The sequence below is a fragment of the Haliotis rubra genome, unplaced genomic scaffold (genome assembly GCF_003918875.1).
Source record: "Haliotis rubra isolate DU_JTF1 unplaced genomic scaffold, ASM391887v1 Scf310, whole genome shotgun sequence".
In the NCBI taxonomy this organism is placed as follows: domain Eukaryota; kingdom Metazoa; phylum Mollusca; class Gastropoda; order Lepetellida; family Haliotidae; genus Haliotis; species Haliotis rubra.
The window spans coordinates 162,902-175,339 of record NW_025766981.1 but is presented as its reverse complement, the minus strand read 5'-3'; the positions used below and the strand labels follow the sequence as shown (position 1 = coordinate 175,339).

General features: G+C 40.3%; 1 protein-coding gene across 1 annotated transcript; it reads left to right on the top strand.

Annotated features, from left to right (window-relative positions):
• The first annotated feature begins 4,196 nt into the window (after window positions 1-4,196).
• On the top strand, window positions 4,197-12,007 carry LOC124283161 (proton-coupled folate transporter-like). The gene is made up of 6 exons (XM_046719188.1): window positions 4,197-4,556; window positions 7,684-7,826; window positions 8,694-9,803; window positions 9,910-9,993; window positions 10,817-10,973; window positions 11,742-12,007. Exons 2-6 carry the CDS (start codon window positions 7,736-7,738, stop codon window positions 11,809-11,811), a joined length of 1,512 nt encoding a protein of 503 aa, XP_046575144.1. The 5' UTR covers window positions 4,197-4,556; window positions 7,684-7,735; the 3' UTR covers window positions 11,812-12,007.
• The last annotated feature ends 431 nt before the right edge of the window (window positions 12,008-12,438 follow it).

Here is a 12,438-nt window from a genome sequence, read left to right as displayed (position 1 = left end):
GACCTAGACAGTCACTTTTAAAAGGAACTGGTGCTAGAAACTGTCCCTGTCTACGTATGGCAGTCACTTTTAAAAAGAACTGGTTTTAACAGAGAAGCTTCACTGGAACTGGTGCTACAGATAGACACTGTCCCTGTTTACAGGAAAGTAGTGCTGGGCGGTGGGACATGTCCTCTGTCAACAGAAGCAGACCTAGAACTAGTCACCTTTGGCTGGTGCTAGACAGATAGATTGGGAAAGCAGTAGACAGACATTGTCCTCTGTCAACGGAGAAGCAGACCTAGACAGTCACTTTTAAAAAGAACATTGTCCCTCTGTCACATTGTCAGAGAAGCAGACCTAGACAGTCACTTTTAAAGGAACTGGAACTGACACTGTCCCTGTTAGGACAGATAGACACTGTCCCTGTCAACAGAGAAGCAGACCTAGACAGTCACTTTTAAAAGGAACTGGTGCTAGACAGATAGACACTGTCCCTGTTTACAGGAAAGTAGTGCTAGACAGTGGGACATTGTCCTCTGTCAACAGAGAAGCAGACCTAGACAGTCACTTTTAAAAGGAACTGATGCTAGACAGATAGACACTGTCCCTGTTTACAGGAAAGCAGTGCTAGACAGTGGGACATTGTCCTCTGTCAACAGAGAAGCAGACCTAGATTTATCAATCAAGATTGATAATCTAGCTGAATCCGCCTAGAATATTGTCCTCTGTATATTTAGCATAATTAACCTAGACAAAACCCGCCAAGAAAGTTGTTTCAGATATAAATGGATTCGACGTGGAGATAAAAAATAATCCAGTCACAACGCATAAAGAAGTAAAAAATTGTGTAGATAAGCAGGTGTTGATAAGTAAACAAGTGATTGATCGCAGGATATGTCACAATCAGACAGGTGAGAAATTGTCATCCTCATTAAGTCGGCTTTCACATCAGGCATGAGTTGAATACGTTTGGGTATGTTAGAAGTGGCCGAGGACCCACTGGATGTCGTATATGATACCAGGGTTGAATAGGGGTTGGAACAGGACTGATAATTTATGCTCATACACGCTGAACATACAACACTGATTTAATTTCCGGCACTGTAGAGTGAATGTTGTTAAGGGTTGCCGTCAGCTCTATTCCAGTTTAACCCGCGGGAATGTAAATATTCGTTTCTGTACGAACCAGTGACTGAAATCATGAGCAAAGATCTACGACCGACAATCGATGAAGCAAGACGTCCAGCTTGACAACATATTCAGTTCACTGGGATCTTACAAGCAGGGGATAGAGGACACGCATTCCTTTCGTGAGATTGTACACACGTGGAATATTGTGCACAAGTTTCATTTAGCCAGATCTCACAGGCATGTGTCACAGGTAATGTATTTCCTTCAGTGGAATGTTACAGTCATTGGATAAAGCACAACTATTCCATTTAGTGGCATCTTGCAAGCACTGGATAAAGGACACGTAATATCTTCAGTGAGTCCTCACTAACATGAAATATATTTAAGCTATTCCCTTTAGTGGCATCTTACAAGCACTGGATAAAGGACACGTATTATCTTTAGTGCGATCCTACTACCATGCCATATAGATAACCTATTCCCTTTAGTGGCATCTTAAGGACACGTATTCTATACTGTGGCATATTACAATTATTCGATAAAGGACACGTATTGTCTTTAGTGGGTTCTTACAAACATGGAATACAGGTAACCTATTCCAGATCAGAACAGAACAGAATTTTATTTCAGTAACAGTTTAGTGGCATCTTACATGTATTGATAAAGAACACGCATTTCCCTTTAGTTGGACACACATGGAATATAGATTCCGATTTCTTTATTACAGTATAGATATAAAATTAATAGGCCCAAGGCCCAGAACAGGTGCTTGATTTTTCTTAACATATGCATACCGGTAATATTCATCTTCAACAACGAAGCCAGATGTTTACAAAACATAATGCAAGAATTATGTACAACATTAATGTATCACCAGTTTCAAATGCTGTTTAAATTACAACACCGAAATCGGGCATATATATGTTTTAATGAACCACAAATATCACTGGCATCACATGAATAAAGTGCATTTAATACATGATTAGATTCCGTTTATTACATATGCAGCTTGATTTTGTTAACATATGCTTACCGGTAATATAGAGGCAGATGTGCAACCATGTGCAAGAAAGTGTGGTACACGTTTCAAATGTTGCTAAGAAGAGAATATTATGTTTGAATGAATTTAAGAGTGCAGGTCTATGTATATAAACTTTATGTAAATACTGACAAGTATTATGAATAAGATTATAATTATCTGATGACATAATGCTTATAAACGCCTGAAATGACGCTGATCTAAAGTGCTTTGCTATGTAAATACTTCTTAAGGTATCATACTGTTTACACACACGTAAAATATGCTCATCTTCAGTTAGATGAAACACTTTCCTTGAAACAAAAGGGACACATTCGAATTAAGTCATCAATATTATTATAACGTCCTCTTTCTATTGAAAGTCCATAATTACCACATCTAAATCTTGACATGGCTGTCCTAATATAGTTCCCATCGAAAGTTTAGACTCACTTAAAACACTCACTATATGTTATGTATATATATGGTTATATCGAAGATAGATTTCTCAACTAACTTCGGGGAACCAACTTCAAACCTTATGCAGATGAATTGCACGAGGATCATGCATGAAATTGCTGAATTGCATGTGCAAATATCGTGCTTATGAACAGTTGCGTTTTGGTGCAAAGTTTTCTTTAAAATTTGCCAATTTTCACTGATTTTTATCGTTCATTGAAGTTTAATCGTTCAGAATTTGTTTTCAAACATCAGTTCCAGTACCTTTAATCTAAAGAGAAACAATTCAACATTGAGCAATGCCTTAAACTGCCTATTGTCACAGAAGAACTAGATTTGAGGTTCAAATACACTATGACCAACAGTTACCAAGGTATACAACGAGCACCTAGTACTTTAGAAGGGGATGAAATAAAAGAGTTCAAATACCTGTAAAGTGTCAATGTGCAAAAATACCAAATCTGAAAAATTCAGATTCGGGATTCGAATCCCGAATATGGAAAAAATATTAAGATTCGGGATTCGAATCCCGAATGTGAAAAAAATATTCAGACTTGGGATTCAAATCCCAAAACCCGAATGTTGAGAAAACTCAGATTTGAGGTTCAAATATCGGAAACTGTAGTTACCCAGGTATACAACGAGCACCTAGTACTTTAGAAGGGGATGAAATATTAGAGTTCAAATACCGAATGTCGAGTGTCGAATGTGCAAAATACCGAATCTGAAAATTCAGATTCGGGATTCAAATCCCGAATGCGAACAAAATATTCAGATTTGGGATTCAAATCCTGAAACCCGAATGTTGAGAAAACTCAGATTTGAGGTTCAAATATCGGAAACTGTAGTTACCCAGGTATACAACGAGCAGGTATCCAAATTGAAACAGATTTTTTTTATGTGTGTGTGACCCAACTTACTCTTCCACTCTCATCCTCTGTTAACATCATGCTATAACACTGAAATGGTAATCTATTGTCATTAAATTAATAAGTTTATACCAATATTTAACTGCTCTTGTCAGACAAATATGCTGGAGAGGAATTGTTCCACATTCCCCTAGAACCAAATTATTTGTAGTACTTTTACCAACTTTAAGTATCCATTTACATAACTTTATCCGTACACTTTCACCTCTTTTTCAGTAATTCACACCCCATATTTCTGGCCCATAACAGAGAATAGGTACAACTGTAGCATCAAATATTTTAAACAAATCTTTACATCATAAATTGCCAAATTTCCTGGAATATGTATAAATAGCCAATAGAGCAGATATAATTCCTTTAGTCAGATCTCACAGGCATGAGAAACAGGTAACCTCTTCGGTGGATGACAATTAACATGAAAGTTATCTTCCATTAAGTCAAAGCCTCAGAAGGGGGATGACAACCATTATTGGCATGAGTATAAGTTAGTCCTAGACATTTCGAAATACTGAACATGCTCATGGGAACTCATCCTTTATTTCATCCTCAGGTACATGATAAGGTCTCTATACTTCCTTATAATGGTGTAACGAAAACCGAGCGTCCTATGTTGTGACCTTTGACTGTGCCAAGGGGCGACACATAGTCACCTGAGAGCTGATTATTTAAATGTTAGGTTTCGGCCACTGTGGCCCGTCTCAGTTTATACAGTTGAAAGCGCTTGGTCATAATCTTTTCATACATTTGGGTCTTCTATATAAACTCGGTTGTTGCACTCCGTCTTTTCAAAGAGCGTCGTTAAGAACACTCAGCGTCACGCAACAGCAGCTTTGTGAAGCCACTGCAGGTATTCCGCCGGACAATCGACCTTATTGCAAGCTAGATGAAGTGACGCGCTGATGAGTGGACCAGCATTTAGTGATCAACTCGATACCAGGAAATGTATAGAAAACTGAGACCCTATGTCATGTCGGAGAGGACACATGGCCTATGAGGTCCACGCTTGCGTTTGCAAAAGATTCGGGCGTCCACTGAGGGTAAGTGATTGTTACAGGGTACAAGGAGCTATATTTAGGGCATTATCGATGTTGACAGTATGGATTCGCTGCTCTGTAGACTGTCGTGAATCTTGTCAGATATCCAACCACGTAACACGATACTTCGTGGAAGGTGTGAATCATTATGCCACATACAATCCCGACCGTAATAAAAAGCTATTTAACAATGCCCCAATGACGGTGGAGGGTCACGCAGCCCAACATTTGTAAACTCACGCAGCCCAACATTTGTAAACGAATTAAACATACATTCACACATCTGAAAGATTTAGGGGTAATTAATACAGTAATACATGTATTACAGCACTTGAACCATTCCACACTCTTTCGGGGTATTTTATTTAAGGAGTATATTAACGAAAGCTATGTACACCACAGAGCTCCGTATCCTCACGTTATGCGTGTGCACACTATACAGCCACGAACGAGATTAAAACTAGACTTCGACCCCCTTTTCCACATGTCCTGTGATCTGGTGTATTTTTTAGACAGTAGAGTCAGACGGTATGGTACGTTATGCGATTGAAATGTCTTAGATAGTGAACATGTGCCAATGTGTCAGTGAAGTGTTTTTACCTCCAACACCCTCTGTGTACACTCTACGTATGTAGGTCACTGGCTCTCGTGTGGTCACCATGACTGTAAGGAATTCAAAGGACGTACTGTATTTCCTGTAATAAGTGCCCGGGCACTTATATTTTCAACAGACTTCCCGACCCGGCGCGTATTAGAGGCCCGGCGCTTATTGAAGACCCAGCGTTTATTACATAACATCAACCAACCCGTACAATGGGGAGGACAGGAAGTTATGACTAAAGGTACCATTCCTTAATGCATCTATTTTTGGATCAAGGGAGAATACATTTATAAACTAAGAGCAAATCGTTTCCATGGAAATCATGAAAACATAAATGACAAAAATCTGCAAATAGCAAAAGGCACCACTTCAAGATCTGCCTCACATATCTGCCAAGTTTTACTGAAAGATATTAAGAAGTTTTGAGTTGTGCTCCGGAAATGAAAACCTATCCCTCCCTTTGGGACTAAGTCCGAATCGTTTCCATGGAAACCAGGAAAAATAAAATGCCCAAAATCTGCAAATAGCAAAGGCACCACTTAAGGTTCTGTTTGATATATCTACCAAGTTTTGTTGAAAAATATTGAACGGTTCTTAAGTTATGCTCCGGAAACGAAGCCCACCCATCCCTTTTGGGACTAAGTCCGAATCGTTTCCATGGAAACCGGGAAAAATAAAAATGCCAAAAATCTGCAAATAGCAAAAGGCACCACTTAAGGTTCTGTTTGATATATCTACCAAGTTCTGTTGAAAAATATTGAACGGTTCTTAAGTTATGCTTCGGAAACGGCGCCCAAAACGTACCCAGCGCTTATTAGAGACCCGGGGTTTATTAGAGGCCCGTCGCTTATTTCTTAAACCGATGCTTTAATCCTGGCGCTTACAAAAGGAATATGGTTTTTTTCTTACCAAGAACAGGTGGCGGCCATTAAGTTTGCTTTTATGAATGTCTGTTGGGTGTTATGTGTTCAGATAGATTTGCCTTTTATTGCAATAAACTGATTCACTTTCCTCACAAAGTGTATTATTTCCCATAACCGCCAGGCCTCTACAGGTTACACAAAACAATATTGTCCCATTGATATCTTTTGTAACACATATTTTTAAGTACCTAAGCTATTATCTGTTGTTGCATGTACATGTGTTCATAGTCTGATCTTAAAGCATCAATAAGAATTAAAAAACGTACCACGTACCACTGAGTCTAGGGCAGCCCATGATTCTACGTACCACTGAGTCTAGGGCAGCAGACGATTCTACGTACCACTGAGTCTAGGGCAGCATTCTACGTACCACTGAGTCTAGTACCACTGAGTCTAGGGCATGCAGACGATTCTAAGAACCACTGAGTCTAGGGCAGAACATCTTCTATGTACTACCTGTAGTCAAGCACATGATCTCTACGTACAGGGAAGTGCTCGCTACAGGCCACGATTCTACGTACCACTGAGTCTAGGGCAAATTTCACACTGATTCTACGTACCACTGAGTCTAGGGCAGCAGACGATTCTACGTACCACTGAGTCTAGGGCAGCTATGTTTGATTCTATGTACTTTCAGTCAAGGGCAGCAGATTCTACATGTACTACCAAACTCTAAGGGAGGCAGTCAAGGTCCAGGGAAGTAGCACTCGCTTGTAGGTCCTGGTCTCGGTGAGGCACACGATTCTATTGAACACTTCGTCTAGAGGGAAGTAGACAATTCTGTGCAACTCTGGTTCTATGAAACCATCTTTGTAACCGCTTGAAGATGTATGTGGTCACATTCAACATAAGTCATCATGGTTAAAAAAGACAGCACTAAATATTAAACTATATGGTCAATTTTAATTATTGGATGGGTGTACATTTAATAAACACAAAATTTCTTAAAGAAAATGATCCAACCACTGCTATCAGTTGATTCTATGAGCACTGAAGGCCTTCTGATTTTCTAGCAAGCGATTCTTCCTACCGCTGAGTCTAAGGCAGCGCATGATTCTGTCGAATTCTGGATCCACTGAATCACATGATTCTATGCAATACTGGATCTATGGAACCAAATGATTCTGTGCAACGCAGATTCTGTGTCCTTGGCTGATGTAAAACGTCTGGTCTAGGGAAGTAGACAAGTCTGTGCAACTCTGGATCTATAGAAACACACGATTATATGTAGCATCTGTGGAGCCACATGATGTTTACATCACAGGGTGTAGGGCAGAACTCGCTTATGTAAAGCGCTTGGTCTAGGGAAGCACACAATTCTATGTGACATCTTGGATGATACTGTATCATGTGAGTAGTCCATTTAGCAAAAACAGCTATAGTGCAACTGGAACCGTTTCCACTTAACTTCTATTCATTTCTTCAAGCTTGTCAGTGAATGTATAACCTGATCATGTACGCTACCATTTAATGTTGATATACAGTTTGACATAAGTCGGTATGCACTGAAACACAATATACGCATTTGGTGCCGCTTTGTTATTCTCAAAATCCTTTGACTTTACCTAATATATGATGTACACTACAACATTTTCTTCACTTGCAGACTATGACTCAGAGCATGTAGAGAGTCAAACACGTCCTGGAAAACTCTCACAATGCCGGCCCATACAGAAGACCTTGTGGAGAAACTTCATGGTGTCCCGAACCCAATTAGAGGGTCGACTGAAGTGGAGACTACAGAGGAAGGTGAATCTCTTTGGCAATATCTGTCTCCGACATTCATGACTAGGCAAGATAGTGATGACCTGTTTACGGATTAGGAGTTGGGACTATTTTTCTCTTTGGAGAAGCTGTGGAGTCCAAACCAAATATGGTGCAGGCATCCGCTGTTCGTGGGTTAAACCCCACGATTGCTTTTATTGATCTGATATTTGGGACTCGCAGCATCTAGAGAAGTGGTCAAAGTCGCCTAACGTAATCTTCCCAAGATGATGCTGATTGTGGATCGACATATGTCGTTGACTCGGAGTTCTGTTCCCATTTCATCCCGTTTGTAATGAAACAATCAGCAATACTGCGCTTGGCCACCTGAACAATTTAATCGCTTATTAACAAGCATGGGTTGTTGGATAAACATTCATACCTAGAATCTAGACGCGTATGCCGCGTATCCTGTAATTACATTGAACCACTCAATGGCAGCTCAAACAGCCTTCGAAATGATGTCTTAGCATTTGTTTTGTTTACGACGTTTGCTATCAGCTTGGAAGACATGCTGCAAAAAAGAGTACACTTGATACAAACGATTTTTAACATTTTTAAGAAAGGAATCCACTTCTAAAGAAAGACAAGACTAGGTGTTGGGATACGATGACATGAATCGTCCGATCCCGTTAGTCGCCACTTACGACAATCATTGGTTGCCGAAGACCAATTCTAACCCGGATCTTCACGGGCCTGTGAGTGTATGAGTGTGAAGTTTAGCTTTAGTGAAACCAATTAACATAGCCAGCAGTCTGCCTTCTCTCTACCATGTTTTACGTTGTCATTCATACCTGGTTTGTTTTAGTTTTCCCGTAGCTGTCGTTCTTGAACTGACTTTATTATTTCCAGACGAATGCACATCCCTGATCCAAAATGAAGGCAAGTCCCGCATGTGGTCACCTCCACTCAGGTGGTATGTTCCCGTGGAGCCGGTCGCATTTGGATACATATGCTGCATTGTAATGACTCTGCCCCTCATACAATTCTACATGTACGACAAAATAGCAGAAGGCTATGGCGGAGTCAACAAAACCACGGCCGATCCATGCAGTCCAGGGGCAGATAATTCGTCCGACGCAAAACTCGAGGCCAAGATACAGAGCAAAGCTGCTGATTATACTATATTCCTCATCTTTACCTCAACATTCCCTGGAATCCTCCAAACAATCCTTCTTGGGTCCTTGTCTGATAGATATGGCAGGAAACTGTCAATGCTTTTGCCCATTTCTGGACTTCTATCCAAACTGATCGTGTATGTCTTCGTGTTTGAACTGGACCTACCTCTCGGATATCTGTTCATAGGCAATGCAATCGAGGGCTTCTCGGGTGGATTTGGGACGATGTTAACGGCAATATTTGGATGTGCAGCCGACATTACACCCGTGGGATCCAAGCGAGGATTCAGGATGGCTGTAATCCAGGCAGTGATGAGCTTGGGCTCAGCATCGGGATCTTTAGTTGCAGGAATATGGACAGAGGAGGATAACTTTAAACAGCCGTTATACTTTTTGATCGCACTATCTAGTGCAACTCTCCTCTTTACAATATTTATATTTCCAGAAACGCGTAGAGATCTACCCAAAGGAAGCCTTACAGTCAAGGAACATTTCAAATTATTGAAAAGAAGCATACAGTTTTATACCAAAGACACTCCGGATAAAAGGCGGTGGAAATTGATAGTGTCTTTAATGACTTTCTTTACGTCCTTCTCCGTGGAGCTCATCAAGGCCACGGTGCTGACATTGTACCTCCTGGCCACGCCCTTCTGCTGGGGTAAGATCCAAATCACCGGCTATACTGCCGCGAGGACCATCATCGACTGGATCTGCATACTTGGACTAACGTACTTCCTTTTGCGCCGATTTTCGGAAGTCACCATCGCAATTATCGGATGTGTTTCCAACGTATTGTTCCTCGCTCTCTTAGGATGCGCTCAGAGTAGTGTCCTCGTCATCGTAGGTATGAGTTTTGATCATAACTGATTTTTCTTCAATTATTGTTGCTCTTCAGAATTAACAGGTATGGATATCTGCCAGTTTGTTACACCTCTATACTTAAACTTCAGCGGCTGCGTTTGGGATCTTCAGTGAAGCAGCACCTGCTATGATGCGGTCAGTGATGTCAAAACTCGTCTCACCTGATGAACAAGGTCAGTGATCTATCAAACTGTGATGTGACTGTGACTCACGCATTGAGTGTAATGGAAATAAAGATCTCTAAATACATTTTGTATGCTGTTATGTGTAACTGCCACCAGCTAAATTACACATCTTAAAGTAAAGCTAAGTAACCATAAGGAGGCATAGACTTATTTCACCTCTGATATGAACATACATGTATTTTGATTTCTATTGTTAAATTGTCTTTGAATATACCCAGCCAAACAAGAAACGTTCACACTCTTAGACAACTATATCGTTCACATGAAGTAGTGGTCAACGATTCAGAGCAGGTACAATTACACCATGCCACAGCATACAGTAAAGTAAGTTAAATTCCTGTGCCTTTTTCTGTGAGTTAACTGGGGAACTAGCTCAGAATTAACACGAAGAAATATGTTTTGTCCAAATGTCTTATCTTGGTTATACAATACATAATAAACAAATACAGGAATATGTGGGGAGAGTTCCAGCTCAACCTCACGGCGTTTCAAGGAACATACATAGCTAATACATGTATATAAACTTTAGAAGTTTTACTTAAATATGTAAATATGTTGAATATGATTCTCTTACAGTCAAAGTGTATTTTCCGTACTTTGTGTGACCGCCTATCCCTGCAATTCACGACTGAATGCGCCTAGGTACACTGCCGATCAAAGTTCGACCAACTCTAACCCGGGTCTTCACGGATATTTTCCACAGTTATAATATGAGACAGGGTAGGAGTGATCCTTCTCAAACTAGACTAAACAACATGAGAAACGCATGTCGATATCAACATTAATATTACCTTTATTTATGCTGTTGCAGGGGCGATGTTCGCGTCTGTCAGTACGATGGAGATGGTGGCGTCGACAGTTCTCGGTATCGCGGCTACTGTAATCTACAAGGCGTCACTCTCGTTTTTCCCCGGCCTCATCTTCGTCATTCTCGCCGGTGTCATCTTCATCACTGTGCTGATGCTGGGGTAAGACCACATCTGTTCCTGTATCACTAGCTAAATACATGTGTTGATATTCACATACAGATTGTAACGCAGCAGTCAGCAATATTCCAGCTATATGGCGGCGGTCTGTAAATAATCGAGTCTGGACCAGACAATCCAGTGATCGACAGTATGAACATTGATCTAACATTGATTCGATGACATGTGACAACCAAGTCAGCGAGCCTAACCACTTGAACCCGTTAGTCGCGTCTTACGACAAGCATGGGTTGCTAAAGATCACTTCCAACCCGGGTCTTCACGGGTCCCAACCCGTTCACAGGGGCCGCTTCCCAGTACTCTTTCTACACCAATACACAAAAGAAAAGCCTTTCACTCCAGTTTTCAAACCTTTTTAACGTAATTGTTCTTTAAATGTATAGCTTACAATTCCACAATTCACAACTCCTTATGAGTTTATCAAGTCGTATATCCATTTTTGCTGTTATTAGCAGCGTCTGTTGTAGATAAGTTCAAGGTGTGAAGTATATGTACTGGGAACAGTATCGGCTGACATGGGACGTGAAAACCTTTACCTTTATTTCTGTACCTCCTGTTTGCAGTTTTTTTGTGTTTTTTGTTTTTTTGTGGAAATTTCTTTTTTATTATTATTATTATTTTTTTTTTTTTTCATGAAACCAAAGTCTTCCGTCATAAACGGCGGTCCTGTTTGCAGTTGCTAGGCATTATTTGCTGTCCATGCTCTATATTATTCACAAGTATAATATCATGTACATATATCTTTTTCAGGGCACTGAGCTACAGTCTGAAGAAAAGTTCCTCTCAACTGTCGCAAACTATTACGGTGACAGTGGATTAGCCAATCACAGGCCAGTGCCTACCACTTGCCCAATCGGAGATGAAAGTACATTATTATCCAATGAGAGACAGAGACAAACTCCAATCGGAAAAGAGAAGGGAGAGGCAAGGTTGTTAAGAGCATGTTAACAATCGATATTCAGTAACAAACATTATCAGACTAGACATTGCAGCCGCCGCCTGAATTCACAACCAAATGAGAACGAAACGCTTTTTGTTGATTTATTGGTGTATTTTGGGGTGGGGGTTGTAACAGGTAATCGTCTAATCGTCATATTTTGTACGGTGTTTTGTGCTCTGCGCAGGTTTTTGTTGCAATGGATATTTTTTTTTATTTCAGGGTTTCTCAGATACGCTATATTTGTGTAAAATACTCAAAATAAACCACCATAATCTAAAAAACCTTTGAAGTGCATGGGACATTTCAAAGTACCCCAATAGTTAATCAACACTTTGCTTAATTACCCTCTGTGTGGTTTTCAATTTCCATGCCTGCATTATATTTATAGATTTGTAATTCCAGGCAGCACGCGGGCACAAAATCTACAGCGACGAATAAAGTATAAAGAGGCACTCAAAGACTTTTTTCACAAATCTACACATAATTATATACAAATGACCTGGCTAA

What these genes read in the sequence shown, in the direction of transcription:
- LOC124283161 (XM_046719188.1), top strand. Translation starts at nt 7,736, where the DNA reads ATGCCGGCCCATACAGAAGACCTTGTGGAGAAACTTCATGGTGTCCCG. An exon ending in TAGTGTCCTCGTCATCGTAG is followed by an intron (nt 9,804 to 9,909) that starts GTATGAGTTTTG and finishes CTTAAACTTCAG; the next exon opens with CGGCTGCGTTTGGGATCTTC. An exon ending in CGTCTCACCTGATGAACAAG is followed by an intron (nt 9,994 to 10,816) that starts GTCAGTGATCTA and finishes ATGCTGTTGCAG; the next exon opens with GGGCGATGTTCGCGTCTGTC.